The sequence below is a fragment of the Gadus macrocephalus genome, chromosome 9 (genome assembly GCF_031168955.1).
Source record: "Gadus macrocephalus chromosome 9, ASM3116895v1".
Taxonomy (NCBI): Eukaryota; Metazoa; Chordata; class Actinopteri; order Gadiformes; family Gadidae; genus Gadus; species Gadus macrocephalus.
Genome location: NC_082390.1, coordinates 6,564,380 through 6,580,791, shown reverse-complemented (window position 1 = coordinate 6,580,791; position 16,412 = coordinate 6,564,380). Strand labels below are relative to the sequence as shown.

General features: G+C 47.0%; 1 protein-coding gene across 1 annotated transcript in view; it reads left to right on the top strand.

The window, feature by feature from the left end:
• Positions 1 to 15,992, top strand: part of LOC132464241 (LHFPL tetraspan subfamily member 3 protein-like) — a 20,494-nt gene extending 4,502 nt beyond the window's left edge. The window contains exons 2-4 of the mRNA XM_060060529.1: positions 14,139 to 14,374; positions 15,153 to 15,181; positions 15,315 to 15,992. Coding sequence (XP_059916512.1) covers positions 14,139 to 14,164 — 26 coding nt within the window. The 3' untranslated portion in view covers positions 14,165 to 14,374; positions 15,153 to 15,181; positions 15,315 to 15,992. The remainder of the gene's footprint in view (positions 1 to 14,138; positions 14,375 to 15,152; positions 15,182 to 15,314) is intronic.
• The last annotated feature ends 420 nt before the right edge of the window (positions 15,993 to 16,412 follow it).

Sequence of the window (16,412 nt, the reverse complement as noted above, 5' to 3'; positions counted from 1 at the left end):
TGTCTGATGGAATTCAATGATTTCGCTGAAAGACCAAATAATTTGTAATGTTAATGGAAACAGTTAATGAGAAAGCTACTTGATTTAAAAAGTAACACTTACGCTAATTTGGGCAACTTGATGTTTTTTTATGCATATGACATGGATGACATGTCTCCAATGAGAATCAGTAACACATTTTGAATCATTAAACTTTATTTAACGGAGCATGGGTTAAAGGCCTATTTGTTTGTTGAACCGTGGGCCCTTCTGTTTCAGTGCATGCTCTGCATCATCAGGGCCCCTAATTAGGCACACTAGCTGAGTTCGAAATCGTTCCCTATTCACTCACTCACTATTCCCTATATAGGGTTCATGATATAGTGAACTATATAGGGAACAAACAAACGGTAATTCGGAGACTACGCTAAACATTTCTAAACGTCATTTGCGACAGCAAGTGACGTTTAGAAAACAGGGGCGCATTGCATTGAGGTATACGGGAGTAATTTTGGGTACTTTCTTGTCCACTATATAATGAAGGAAATTAACCACTGAGAATTCGAACACCACTACAAACTGGCGAGCACCCTATATAGTGCACTATATCCGTGATAGGGAACGATTTCGAACACAGCTACTGTCTGGGGGCTTGGCTCTAACCCTCATGTTCGAGATCTCATACAGAATGAGATCTCACTCACAACGGGATTCTTTTATTGCCATCTAACTTGCCTGTTAAGGTGAGATTTTGTAAACATTCTGTTTGAGATTTTGAATTTTGCTATATTTGTCATGTCAATAGCAATTAATTGATAATCAGTAGATTGATATGAGGGAGGTGGAGACAATCAAGAAATACATCAGACAAACAAACATTATCTTTCACACACACTGTCTCTCTCAATCTCTCACACACTTACCGTATCTATCTGTCTACAAACACTCTCACTCACTCTCACTCTCTCTCTCTCTCTCTCTCTCTCTCTCTCTCTCTCTCTCTCTCTCTCTCTCTCTCTCTCTCTCTCTCTCTCTCTCTCTTACACACACACACTCTCTCTTTATCTCCATCTTTTCTCTCACTGACATTATCGCCTCCTTTCACCACCACTTCCTGGTGGTGGAATAGAGATAGACCACTGTCTATCTCTATTTCTCAAACACTCTCTCACTCTCTTTCTGTCTCTCACTCTCTCACACTCTCTCTCACTTACTGTATCCCTCTCTTCAAACACTCTCTCTAACTCTCACTCTCTCCCCCCCCCTCCCCTCTCTCTCTCTCTCTCTCTCTCTCTCACGCACACACACTCTCTTTATCTCCGTCTGTCTCTCACTGACATTATCGCATCCTTTCACCACCACTTGCATCTCGTCTGGCGCTCCATTAGTTCTGCTGAGAGGTGTGTTCTGAAGGGGCATCAAAGCCAAGTGGAGAGCAGAGCTATGGATAGTGGGTAGTGCGCCCAGATAGTGCCCTCACACACTTTTTCAGGTCCCACTGCACTTCAGTGCCATCCTTCTGAAAGCTGAATCCGGGGGATTTCTGTATGTTGATTAATGCTTTTTAGTAGTGTGTGTGTGTGTGTGTGTGTGTGTGTGTGTGTGTGTGTGTGTGTGTGTGTGTGTGTGTGTGTGTGTGTGTGTGTGTGTGTGTGTGTGTGTGTCTGACTGTGTGTGTGTGTGCGTGTGATTGTGTGTGTGTGTGCGTTTGAGTATCTGTGCGTGTGAGTATCTGTGCGTGTGAGCTTGTGTGTGTGTGTGTGTATGTGTTTGTGTGTGTGTTCGTGTGTGTGTGTGTGTGTGTGTGTGTGTGCGTGTTTGTGTTCAAATTCATTCATGTGCACATCAGCGTGAGCAAAGCTTTACGGCTGTTTTTCCTTGTTTTGCAACTCCAATATCATTCGGTAAATAAAAACATCGAAAACACTTTGAAAGCAGCAATGAATACTTTAACCTTTATGTCTTTTTTCCTTTTCATGCCATCTTGTGACTGAGTCAGATTTTGTAAAAGTGACATAACTTGGCACGTTTCACGGGAAAAAGGTTAATGCATTCACATATTTTGCCTGCTCAGACGTCGGTTGTGTCGTATTGACTGTAATGACAAGCTGTAGCATAGCATAGCCGTCCGATGACTCTGCAGGCCATTACCAGCTCGTCTTTGTACAAATTCTGACCTGAAGTTTTGAGTTTCCTTCAGTTCTGTTTAATATCGGCGGAGGCCTTTCAGACACCGACCTTGAAAAGACATGCAAATGTTTGACTCGTTTTGAATGATAATGAGGCAAGAGAGGAGGACTTAACATTTGAGGCGAAAGGGATCGTCATCTCCGACACAAGATCACACTGACCTTCAACAAGCACTTCACAGAGGTAGAAAAATAATTCACTTGCAGAGGGATTGTGTTTTGTCAGTCTGAGAGTGCACACAGACAAGTAAAATGCCACAAACATGTCATCAATTTTCCAACATGTTTAGGAATAACCATTGTAAGAATAAATCATTTTGCGAGAAAACGACAAAAACCTCATGAATATCACTGTTTATGTGCAGACACATAACCACGAGGTTATGTTTTTGTTTGTTCCAACTCATCCACAACTTCCCTAAACATGTGTGCACAAAGTCTGCAGTGACCCCACTAATCAACCTTAGTGTGTATCTCTGTGGAGAACAGCCAGGACACGGCAGCAGCGGTTTGAACTGTGTTAATCCCATCGGTATGCTCACCTGCTGTTGGAACAGGGCCACTGGATGGGAATGTGCTACCCGCTAATTATATGTATACATATTCTTTTTTTCTACGAAATCAAAGGAAATGGATCACTGATCCTTAGCCCGTTAATCCAAACCAGATTGGATGATATATATATCGGATTATATTATAACCTGAATTAATGTACTTCTCTTGTGTTTCTGTGCCCACGAATTTCTATATGTGTGTTTTCCTCTTTCTGTCGTTCATCTTCCTATTTTTATAATATATATATTTTTTTAATTTCCAACTAATTAGCAGGCGTTTGCATAAATTAAGATTCATCAAGATACAGGTCATTAAAAAACAAAGGGGCACCCTGCTCAAGAAGAGCGCTTCCGACAATGGGGATGAACCCGGACACTTTCAACTGGAACTCAGACCCCCTGCAGCCACTCCAATACCCTGTCCCTGCCCCTCCGTCCTCCGGTACTGCCCAGAGCGTTTGATCGCTAATCGAAACGGACAAAATATAAATGGAAGCATTAGGGTGTTAACAACCTGTCGTCTCGTTTGACGACTAATCACAGTGGGGAGCGTGCCGGTGAGGCAGAAGGCAGCTCGCCCTGCTGTTCGCCGCCCTGCCAACACACCTCAGGCGGGGCAGGGGGCGGCGGTGTTGTGACGGTTCATTTGCACCTTTTTAACACTTTTAACACATCCCGTGTTTATGTGTTTATAAATAGCCACACTCGCACTGTTCACCACCGAGACCAGAATCAATGCTTTTAAAGTTGTGCGGTTAAGAGCTTGAATGCATTAATCATGAATATTTGATCATTTAATTCATAATTCAGAGTATCGATTGTTCAGCGTTGTTGTGTGGATGTTATGACCGGTACTGTAAAGTGAACGAGATGTGAAACGCTACCGAAGCCATTATTGCTCTCTGGGGGGTCTTCCTGATGCCTTTATCAGCTACCACTTGGCCGCAGTCTAGAGTCTCGATCTAAGAAGGAGCCTCAAGTAGACAGGAGCAGAGGCTGGTTTATCCCACAGACGAAGATGATGGACGATGAAGGCAACAACAAGGACGCTGTGACCCAAAACTGTAACTTGCCAGGGTCAGTGAGGGAAGAGAGAGAGAGAGAGAGAGAGAGAGAGAGAGAGAGAGAGAGAGAGAGAGAGAGAGAGAGAGAGAGAGAGAGAGAGAGAGAGAGAGAGAGAGAGAGAGAGAGAGAGAGAGGGAGAGAGAGAGAGTGCAAATGCAAATGCATATGCCGACATTAATTGCATTCTAGCAGTGTCGGCATGCACCTCTTGGATCATGCATGCACAACACAAACTTTGCATACATCTACGCATCTATCATTCATTTCCTAAGGGGCAGAGCAGCGTGTGCCCTTACTTAACGCCCCCCCCCCCCCCTATGCAACACATTCACATTCAGACAGAGCCCCTCCTGCCCGTTCGGCCGTTCGGGGCGACGACCTTCTTTTCTGTGTTTTATTTCGCTCTTCTCAATATAACCGCTCATCAATATTCAGCGTCCTCGGCCAGCAGGGCTCTGTTATTCCGAGGCGCTGCACCCCTTCGGTCGGGTCTGGCCTAAATACTGTCAGTGTCAGACGGCCGACCGCGAGCCAGCCCCTCGCCGGGCCCGACGCGCTCGCAGAGCCTCAAAGGCTGCTTTTGATCCCCAAGCACGGCCATGGCCAATCCTCGTCCTCGCTCAAGGTAGGGGGGGGGGCATGGAGGGGGTAGGAGGGGGGTGCATCTGTGCTCTGTTACATAAGCCCCCCCCCCCACCCCCCTGTCTCCACCAAGACCCCCACAAACCCCCACGCCCGCTTTCAACGATTCCTCCGCTCAGCTGTGCTGTGCTCACTGCGGTCCATCCCCATCCCCCCTCACCCCCATCTCCCCCCTCACCCCCCACCTCCCCCCTCACCCCCCACCTCCCCCCCATCACCCTTTGTACACCCACCTATGCCCTCCTCCCCCCTCCCCCACACTGTCAACCCCAGGACCCTTTGTTCACAAACCTATGAACCTCTCCCCCCCTCTCCCTCTCCCCACCATCACCCTACCAGCCTGTACACCTACCTATGCGCACCCCCTCCACCCCTCACCCTACCATCACCCCTGCACCCTTTGTACACCCACCTATGCACCCCTCCCCCCCCCCCTCCACCTCCTTTTCCTTTAACCTCTACTGTCAGAGGGGGAGCGGTATGATCAACCCTTCAACCCTTTGGTTCTCCGCATCGTCGTCGTCGTCGTCGTCCCCCCCCCCCCCCCTCCGCGCTTTAGTCTTAATCAACCCTGAACCACGGGAACCTGGTTCCCATCAGGCGGATCCACGTGGAGCGTTGCAGTCTGAGCCCAGCCACTCTGCTCCAGAGACACATGTTGAGCCCAAATCAGGGGGTCGTCATTGTGATGCCGTTGAGGTGTGACTGAATAACTCGCCGCAATGTGTTTCCAAACCCCAGCGAAGCGCGCTCGCTAAGGATATGCATGCGGATGATGGGGTGGGTTCAATTAGGCTTGTGCTGATATGAGGGTGAGCAAGAGAGAGAGCAGGAGAGAGAGAGAGATAGAGAGAGCGGGATAGAGTGATAAGAGAGACAGGGTGAGATACAGAGAGAGAGAGAGAGATAGAAAGATTGATAGAGAGAGGGAGAGAGTGATAGAGAGTCGGAGAGAGAGTGAGAGAGAGAGAGATAGAAAGAGTGATAGAGAGAGAGCGAGAGAGAGAGAGAGAGAGAGAGAGAGAGAGAGAGAGGGATAGATAGGGTCTAAGAGATACCTTGTGGACTGTAGAGTTATTTCTAGAGGTCACTTGGGTTTATTGCTGGACAGTAAATCCCACGGGAGTTCTGGGTGTTGCTTTATTTAACCCTGCACTGGAGACAGAGGCTGCTGTGCCCTGCCTCGCTTTCGGTTCTTAATACCTGTTTCATATCAGAGGAGGAGGTCTTCCTACATCCCATAATACTCAGTATGCCGGAGTAGCATACCGCTTTCACTGCAGGGATGCTGGTTTGGAACAAGACAAAAAAAAGTTTCTCGTAAGTGTGAAATGTTTGAACGATTTCTGTAACGCTTCCAAGAAGTTCCACTGGCACCGGGGAACAGCAGAAGGGTGATGAAGTAAGACATCCCTGTTCTCCTGCAACACTCTGCTGGCTCTGATAGGTGGGCTGCTGTGGATCCCAGGACAGGAAATAGCTGCTGAGGGTTTTTGACGAAAGAGAGGCCCCCGACCGGTTAGGTACTCGGGGCTCTCAGCCTTGTATCCAGTTTCGGGTGCCCCCATAGGACCAGGAATAGAACGGGACGGGGAGACAGCTCATGATCTCCTCTAGCTCGGAGTGCAGCTCTCGTATCGCGGGGCAGATGGCTGAGATCTGAAGTTCGGAAAAGTCAGACGTTTTCTAGCGCTCTACATCCCCCCCCCCCCAACACACACACCTGCAGCGCTGACACTTTTGACATCTTTGTTTATTTCTCTCTTTATATTTCAAACAGCCGCGCTGAGGTGGTGGTTGCTGTCCACAAATGTCTGGAAGGCAGTGCATGGATCACGGGTGAAGCTGTGTAGACTCTCCCTGGTTCAACACAATTTGTGGGATTGTCAAGGTTTAAATGACAGCTATTTAGTTATTGCTTAATGTTTCGGTTATTGTGAGTTTTACTTTATTTTCAGCACTATTTCTATTTCCTTCCTTCTCTGTTTGTATGGGTGACACCTTGTATTTTTTTTTCCAAGTTTCCTTCTTTTTAAGTATTCTGACTAAAACTCACCTTTCTACATGCCAATAATATCACTTCCACTGTTAAAAGGGTCTTTTCACTCTACCCATTACAAACTGAAACCTAACAATCAGATTATTGACTCCGTTCAACTGCACGGTGCACATTGTATGGTCTCATTTGTCTCAGCACTCTGAGGGACATTGCCTCAACTCTCAAGTCTAAGTGGTAAGACTGCGGTCCCGTCGGGTAGCTGTGGATATGAATCTTAATTGCCCAGTGTGTGAACTCTATAGCCTGCCTCTCTTTACAAGAGCCAGTGTGTGGATGTTGAACAACACACCAGGCAATGAACACCATTAGATGTAATTTTCTCATTACGGCCGCTCATCATAATCATTATAATATGAGAGATAGAACAAAGGCTGTGTCTGCATGAACCAGGGAAATATCTCAGCTACACGTTAGGTAGCATGTGAACAGATCTGGATACAAATCTAATGATAGGTTACTCGATTCAAAAAGATTGCTTGCTGGATGCAGGTCTAAGCAAATCAGAAGCCTAGTCTGGTGTCAAACCCTAACAGGCTGTTATTTTTTAACAGAAAAAGACCATGTCTTGCCTGACAACCAGAAATCAGTCCTGTGGATAGCGAGGTGTTCTGCAAGTCAGCCCTTTTGTTTTAATGAGCTGGATATTTCTGTGTGCTGAAGCAAGATTAATGACGTCTTCCTTTCTTTAAGAACACCAGAGTCTTAATTACACGTTTCCAGCCTGTAGGGTCCGTGCGCTTCCTTTGATCCGCTCAAGTAACAAGGATGTGGCGGATTTCATTGAATAGCACTTGAAGCTAACTTCGTAACTCGTGGTGGAGTGACACACACACAACCTTGAGGTCAAGAAGATGATAGCACAATACAAATATAAATATAGCATGGTCATTCAAATTGGCTTTTGCATGGTCATTTTCAGACAAAAATCATGAATCTTTGTTTGGTTTCTGAAACATCTTTTTGCAAGCATTTTGCTGCTAGTCTCTTGAGGAGAATGAGAAGTCAACATACATATTATTGGAATGGGTCGTGATTTGGGTCAGAGTTGGTTCAAAGTCCAGATGGCTCGAAGCTGAATAATCCCCAGCTTGGGTATCCTCTTTTGACATCTCAGACCCCTTCTCAACTAACAACATTGACCAAGGCTGTGTGTGTGTCCATGTGTGTGTGTGTGTGTGTGTGTGTGTGTGTGTGTGTGTGTGTGTGTGTGTGTGTGTGTGTGTGTGTGTGTGTGTGTGTGTGTGTGTGTGTGTGTGTGTGTGTGTGTGTGTGTGTGTGTGTGTGTGTGTGTCTGAGTTTGTGTGTATCCGTGTGTGTTTGAGTTCTGTTTTGCAGCTGGAAAGTGGGCTCTAAAGGTCCTGCCTACCTAGTGGAAGACAGGTTGGTTTGCTTTGGCACGCACCATCTGCCCCCTGGTGGTCAGATATCAAGTAATACTGCCTTTGACCTATGATTGACAGGGGACCTACATGGCCTTATAATGGTAATGACCGTGGGGAATGCTGACGGAGGCTCCATCATATTACCATGATCCGTGGCACTCCACGCTTGGTGAAATAGAGAGATGATGAAGGTCTGTCTTATTCACAGATGCATTATTCATGCATAGCTTCTCCCAGGCAATTCAGAGCTTCCAAACAGCAACCTTTAAGTAAAAGGTCAGCAGATTTTCTACCTCTGAAACTCACCTGACTCCCCTTACTTATCCTGCATATTCTGCGGGCGATTACATGTTCACGTCATTACCTGCGGTGGAGAGGAAAGGAGGCCAGATTGGCCTCCTAGACTCTTATTCAGTTTTTTATCAGAGTCGCACCAGGGGCCTTTTAGATATCAGAGTGGTTTACTGAACATAGGCCAGGGACCGTTTTTACGGGCCCATGAAGCAGTATAAAATGGGTTAATTTGTGTTTGTTTATTTCATTGACTTACTGGGCTCTCCTAATAAAAAACAATCTGCCTCATACTGGAGGTCCTTGTACTGGAGGTCAGGCGAATCAGCTGAGGCTTTGACCTAACATGGTTCAACTGTAATGGAGGATCACCGGCCATTAGCCTCATAGCTCTATCACCTTAAGGTTCAAAGCAAACTATCTATCGATGTCCATTCATTTGGATGTGTAATTAAACAAGCAAACTACTGATGTAAGCAACTTGCCTTGCGAGAAGGCTGGAAAGGTAGAGAATGTCTGTGTCATAATGACACTTGACACCTGGTCTGATTCCCCACCAAATCTCACCAAGTAAAAAGCATTGCACAATCAATGTCAGCAACACAAAAACATGGTGGCTATTGCTTAAAAAACTTCCCCAAATACCCAAGCCTAGATATGGCAGTGGTTTCTTGCTAATCACTGTTGTTTCTTGTGACTTTTTTCTTCATAAATTCACGCTTGACGTTGTTGCAGCATCGCAGCTCTTTATGACGAACCCTGTGCGATAGGGACGTCTATATTTTAGGAAGCGCCACAGCCCTTTTCCAACAACACAGTTGGGGTTTAAAGAACACTAAACTATACATATTCATAAGAGCCCCCGCTGGGAGGAACACTAGACACTGCACACAGAACTCACATCTGGCCTTTTCTGTTGCAGTCGCGCTGTTGAACAACCACTGTCAACTCAGCTGTGTGAGCTAATACACCGGAGAGGTGGTTAGCTAGTAAACACGCAGGGTTGATAATCATCACCAAGAAGACCCAGGATGGTTCTCAACGCATCCGCCAGTGGATCAATGCTGCACTAAGGCACTGTGGTGTATGCATTGGTTTTGACACCAGCTGGTGGTGGGAATCCTGCTGTCTGTGCACTACAGAGATACGTACGCCCAAGAGGTTCAAGTGCCTGCTAAATATTTCCCTTTATCAGCAATGCGATCGTAAGTAATGAGGTGTGGAGAAGGGATTGCTACTCTGACACATTTGTTTCAATATAGGTCAATATATGTACATTTTGTGTGTTTGTGCGTGTGAATGCGTCTGTGTGTGTCCATGTGTGTTTGAATGTGTGCAGCAGGGACAGATCCCCTATGCATTTGAGGGATTTTAATATGTGTGCATGCAAAATTCTGTTTGTCAGAGGGAAAGAGAGCAAGTGGAAATTGGAACCACACAGGAATATGGAAGCAGAAAAAAAATGCTAATCCTATTTCATGCCTCCTTAGATGTGCAGCAGCGAAGAGAGTGATGGGAAGACCAAGGTTATCTTGGCTGCAAAGAGAGAGTCCCGCACACGCACACACGCATAGACACAACTAAACACACACAGACACACAGACACACGCACACACAGACACACAAACACACGCAGACACACAGACAGACAGAAACTCACAGACAGACACACATACGCAGACACACACACAAACACATCGCGCGCTTGCAAACCCGCACTCACACACATGCACACACACTCACCCACACAAACACACACACACGCGCACACACACACACACAGACACACGCACACACGCTCACACAGACACACGCTCACACAGACAGACACACACACACACACACACACACACAAACACACACACACACACACACACACACACACACACACACACACGCAAACACATGTACATACTTGCATATCCACACACATTCAGCACACATTCATTCGTATTCAAAGCCTGCACTACGGTGCCTTTTTCTAGTTAGACTCCAAAAAAAGAGCGCTGGGAATACAAATGCTCGACAACATACCATCACATTACCGTGGGTGAACTGCTATCAGGAGATCCTCATGCCGTTGTGGAGCAGCTACAGAGCCGTGACTCGTGTCCAATCCAGCGGGCTCCGTTCAGCGTTGACACAGCCAATATCGGCACACAGGAGTCAGCCTGATGAAGCGTGCATTGACGGGATTCTTTTCAGGAAACTGAAAAGAATCGTACTGAATACAAATGGCCGTGTCGTAGGATCTTGGACCCCGTCCAACCCGGCAGCTAACCTTGTTCCTGCTGTGTCCTTTACACTGAATGAGTGTGTCTGTTTGTTTGTGTCTATCTCTATGTGTGTATTTGTATGTGTGTGTGTGTGTGTGTGTGTGTGTGTGTTTGTGTGTGTGTGTTGGCTCACACTAGCTCTGCCAGGGGTTATGTGTGTGTGTGTTAATGCGTGTGTGTGTGTTTGGGTGTGTCTGTGTGTGTGTGCGTGCGCATGCGTGTGTGTGTGTGTGTGTGTATGTGCGCGTGTGTGTGTGTCTATGTGTATGTGTGTATGTGTATGTGTGTGTGTGTGTTTGTGTGGTGTGTTGGCTCACATTAGCTCTGCCAGGGGTTATGTGTGTGTGTTAATGCGTGTGTGAGTTTGGGTGTGTGTGTGTGTGTGTGTGTGTGTGTGTGTGTGTGTGTGTGTGTGTGTGTGTGTGTGTGTGTGTGTCTACGCTCATGATGTTCATCTTGGTCCTGAGCCCTCCCCAAGGGGGCACCGGACCCCTGGGACGCCCCCACATGGACTTCCTGTCTTTCACCTTTTACTCACACCACTTTATATCGTTTCCATCTCCTCCTGTGTGGGCCTCGGGTTCCCGTCATACATACTGATGTCCACGGCCCAGTGAGCACCTGGCCAGGGAGAGCAGAGGAGGAAGAGCCAGGTTACGTGTAATTCTATGATGAAGGGCGGTTGTTTTTCAGCAGGTTTATAAGTGGGGCTGCTGATTCGGTCGTTGGCGTTGAGGACATCACGCCTCTTCCTTTTCACACTTGATGTTTCCTTTGAGCAAGGCGGTTCAGAGGATGCAAACGTATACAGAGTCGCAGTCGACAACAACGGCTGTGTTCAATCACCCAGATGGGAATAAAACACTTGTTACAGTAACGTGGGGCCTTTGTGTCAACGCATATGCTCAACCATTCAGGGGCACACTTCAAACTGAACCCATTCATATCAAACATCAACATCAAACTGTTGTTTTTATTTAACGCTCACTGGACAACTAACAAGCAAAATATTTTAAGTTTCATTAATGCAATCCAGGTCTAATCCATTCACGTGTTCTGAATCCTGCCAAAAAAACCACAAATATTGACTTTGTTCCTGTAAGATTGACTTCTACACGGTTTGTTGCTAGTTGGCTACAGGGATGAACATTAAGCAATAGTTGGTATTCCAGGGAATGCTGAATAAGCCCCTGATGATGTCAGTGGACGTGGGGCAGCACTGGAGCAAAGACAGGAGCAGGTGCTGGCGGGCAGCTGTTTCTGTATGGCCCTAGATTCACTTCTGTAAGGAACAGATGGGTCTCCCAGTCAATTCCAGACCACGGTATTGGAAGACGGTGCCCCCTCTGCTGTCTAGTTCTTAGTTCTTTAGCCAGTTCTTCCTATGGGGAATGTTGGGTTTGCAGACCCAGGCTTCCCTGGCAGATGTTATATAATGTACTGTATAATGTAGGGAGATTATTCCGTAGGTGTGCACTCCTTTCCCTCCCTTGTTCTCTCGCTCAATCTGCCCCACCTTCACTTTTATTAACCAGTTTATTCCTTTTATTCATTCATCTCTTCTTTGACACTTCCTTTGCCTCGATGTCTCTGACCCACCTGCTCTGGAACTCTTTTCCTGTCTCCCCCCTCCTCTTCCCTCCCTCCTTTCTCCTCCCTCCTGTCTCCTCCCTCGTGTCTCCCCCTCCTGTTTCCTCCATCCTGTCTCCCCCCTCCTGTTTTCTCTCCTGTCTCCCCTCTCCTGTCTCCTCCCTCCTGTCCCCTCTCCTATCTCCTCCCTCCTGTCTCCTCCCTCCTGTCCCCTCTCCTGTCTCCTCCCTCCTGTCCCCTCTCCTGTCTCCTCCCTCCTGTCTCCTCTCCTATCTCCTCCCTCCTGTCTCCTCCCTCCTGTCCCCTCTCCTGTCTCCTCCCTCCTGTCCCCTATCCTGTCTCCTCCCTCCTGTCCCCTCTCCTCTCTCCTCCCTCCTGTCCCCTCTCCTGTCTCCTCCCTCCTGTCCCCCCTCCTGTCCCCTCTCCTGTCTCCTCCCTCCTGTCCCCTCTCCTGTCTCCTCCTCCTGTCCCCTCTCCTGTCTCCTCCCTCCTGTCCTCTCTCCTGTCTCCTCCCTCCTATCCCCTCATGTATGATTCAGTCTGTTTGAAGCCTGTGTAGAGCAAGGGTCACGCGGCAGGCAGCTCGTCCTATGGAAATGCTTTCCTTACTATGGAGTGAAATAATTCATTCATGAGACGATAGAACTGTTGGTTAATGTATACACAGTACAACTGGTAGTATACCTTTGAATCACTCAGCGAAAATCAGACATTGATATATGATATTTCCAGGAGCAAGTCCATTCATCATTCTTGAGCCCCAGTCTCTCTCTCTCTCTCTCTCTCTCTCTCTCTCTCTCTCTCTCTCTCTCTCTCTCTCTCTCTCTCTCTCTCTCTCTCTCTCTCTCTCTCTCTCTCTCTCTCTCTCTCTCTCGCATCATTACTTTTAATCATTGCAATATTACAGGATTCTCTGTCTCTCTCTCTCTCTCTCTCTCTCTCTCTCTCTCTCTCTCTCTCTCTCTCTCTCTCTCTCTCTCTCTCTCTCTCTCTCTCTCTCTCTCTCTCACTGCTCCATCACCTCACAGAGGAGAGGAGAACTTCACACACATTGAAGACGAAAGAGATTTCAGCCCTGGGGCCGAGAAAGAAATCGGAATAAGGGCGGCTGAATATTTAACGTGGAGCATACATAAAGGAAGGGGGAAGAGAGCTGTGGGAAGACTGCAGACGTTCTCATCCGCTCAGGGGAAAGAACACCGTTGGAAAGAACACCGTTGGCTTGGCACAGAGCAACAGCACACTGGCCATCGGGATCAGCTGGCGACCCGGCTATGGCAGAGAATAATAAATGCATGAACAGTGTTTCTAGGCCATTCGTATCCTCAGCCCATTGGCTGAGGATGAGGGTCGCCTGCTGCCATAACAGCCCGATGTCTCTGATTACTGCTTATTAACCACACTTCTTCTTACCCCTCTCTGCCTCTCTGAGAGAGAGGGGGAGAGAAAGAGAAAGAGAGAGAGAGAGAGAGAGAGAGAGAGAGAGAGAGAGAGAGAGAGAGAGAGAGCGAAAGAGCAAGAGGGGGGAGAGGGAGAGGCTTGACGATTTTTTAATGTATGCAAATATCATCATAGAGCGAACCCCAAGGGGAGGCAGACACAAGTGGACCGACCTTTAAAGCGCCTATAAAGTAATAACAGTTGTACTTTCTCTCTGATTCCTTCAACAATCTGTCCCTGTTGCTCCACCTGTCCCACTTATTGATCGGGTTGCACTTATTCCTAAAAACACCTGTATGATAACTTTTCCTTTCCTTCCTCTATCGCTTCCTTCCTTTTCCCAACCCATCCTACCTTCTTACTCCCTCCTTCTTTTATGCCTCCTTCTTCCCTTCCTTCCTTCCTTACATCCTCCCCTCTCCCTTCCTTCCTCCCGCTTCCTCCCATCCTCCCTCCATCCCTTCCTTCCCTCCCCTCCCTCCTCCTTCCCCTCCCTTTCTTCCCTTCCCTCCTCCCTCCCTCCCCTCCCCTCCTCCCTCCCTCCCTCCCTCCTCCTCCCTCCCTCCCCCCTCTGCCCCCCCCCCCCACCCTCCCTCCTTCCCCTCCCCTCCTCCTCCCTCCTCCTCCCTCCCCCCTCTGCCCCCCCCCCTCCTCCCTCCCTCCCTCCCCAGGTGTGTGTCTGGTGCTGGCTGTATGATCTACCCGGACGGCTGGGACAGCGACGAGGTGCGGAAGATGTGCGGCGAGCAGACCGACAAGTACAGCCTGGGCGCCTGCTCGGTGCGCTGGGCCTACATCATGGCCATCATGGGCATCCTCAACGCGCTCATCCTGTCCTTCCTCGCCTTCGTCCTGGGCAACCGGCAGGACGGCCTGCTGGGCGAGGAGCTGCTGGCCGAGAGCAAGGGTGAGCAGGGGTTGATTCGGTACAGCTGGGGGGTTATTGGACCGTCTCCGCTGAGTCCGCGGTGAAGTGGGACTGAATCATGGTTATTAAGCCACATGTGCCCCGTGTGTAATTAGCGGAGCGTTTGTTTAATTGAGTGAGCCGTTGAGCGGATGATTGTAGATGGCTGAAGCTGATGTCGTTTGGGGTAATGATTTGCCTCTTTGTTAATAGTGTGAAGAGTATTTTTGTATGTAGGAGAACATAGGAGAACAACAGTGTTGTTTTAGAAGCCTCTGTACGTCATGAGTGTATTTGAGGTCACATTTGTGTAAAAATATGTAATTAAGTTCATCCCTTTGGGGAAGTGGTTGTAAAAATGGTCAAACAAGTGAGACTAAAAGGGAGGTTGAATGGGTTGAACATAAGCAGAGTAATGGAATGTATCACAACCGTATCAGAGTTTTATATTATATAGTTCTTCAAAAAGCACCCTCCAAAAATGTATAAATTCTTAAAAACAACTTAAATATTGTTTCAGAAGGGACCTTATTTACAACACAAAAGGGACCTTATTTACTATTATACTATTATTAGTATTATTATAATATATTATATTTCTCGATAGATTATTCGTTTATTAGCCACTCTTTCACCCTCTACTGGCCATTATACGTACTACAACCAGCGGCGCTGAATGCTGAGCGCTACAGATGGTATCGAGAAGATGTCTCTGTAAATAGCATGACCTTGAACGCCGATCTTTTAAACGGTTTCTACCTTTTTTCTGTATTCACAGAAGCAGGAAATGCCTAACTGTATTTATGGGTAAGTAAAATTAATTTTATAAATACTTGCTGCATAAACAATCCTAGAAATGAATGCATAATTAAACATACAATCAAAGACATTTTGAAAAAATGCATAAATTCTTCTATTTCCTCTTCCCTGATACTGATAGGCTCTCTACGCCCCAGTTCCTCCACACCCCCCACCCGAAGAAGGAGGTTGCACTGGGCTGTAGCAGAGAAGAAAACAGGTGCACCAACCAGCTATTCCACCTACCAACCAACCAGCCAGCCAGCCAGCCAGCCAGCCAGCCAGCCAGCTTGCCTCTTACACCGACTGTACCAACTAATGAAATTATCCAATGTTACCAGTTCATTCTAAAGACATTGCTCTCGCCACCAATTCATTCATTTCCTGGCTTCATCCCCAGCACTTCCACAGAGCCCATAACCCTGGGAACACTACCTGAGTCTGCAGAGCTAACCCCTTGCGTAACACAGTGTAAAGGTTGTGGTGAGGGCATGAAGGACTGTGAAAGTCCTATTGAGGTGTGTAGGCTGCCCACTACCTTTGTGAAATGTAAAAATGGTTAATGTGTTGATGCACAGCAGAGAGAAAAACAAAAAAACAAAGACATCTACACAAGCTAGGATGGACATTAACATGCATGCATGTTCAGACAGGCACAAACCCGTACCCATACACAGACACACAGACTCATAGATACACACACACACACACACACACACACACACACACACACACACACACACACACACACACACACACACACACACACACACACACACACACACACACACACACACACAGAAACACACACACAAAATCAGTAAACATTATATTTATAAATATTCCACTAATTTAGATATGTGTATCACTTGTGTATGTGTTCTGTTTTATTTGTGAACAGAAGAAAGAGTTTATCCCATTTAATATTGGGTTGGTGTGTAACTCTGTTGTCTTTTATATGTATAATTATGATGATGAAGGTTTATTCTTCTTCTTTAGCTTATATCACCCATTGTTTCGCTCTTGAGTTAGTAGGAGAAAATATACTGTCAACAGTTTTCTAACGTAATCGACACGGTTGAAAAAAAAAGAGAGAATATTGTACTACAAAGTCTACAGAATCTTGTACAGTGAGTGTTGAATATATTCTTGAAGTTTTATGGTAATCCATTCAGTAACCTGCTAGCTCACTTTGCACATTGCTTACGTTTGAACACAATCCCATCTCTTTTCTAGTCTG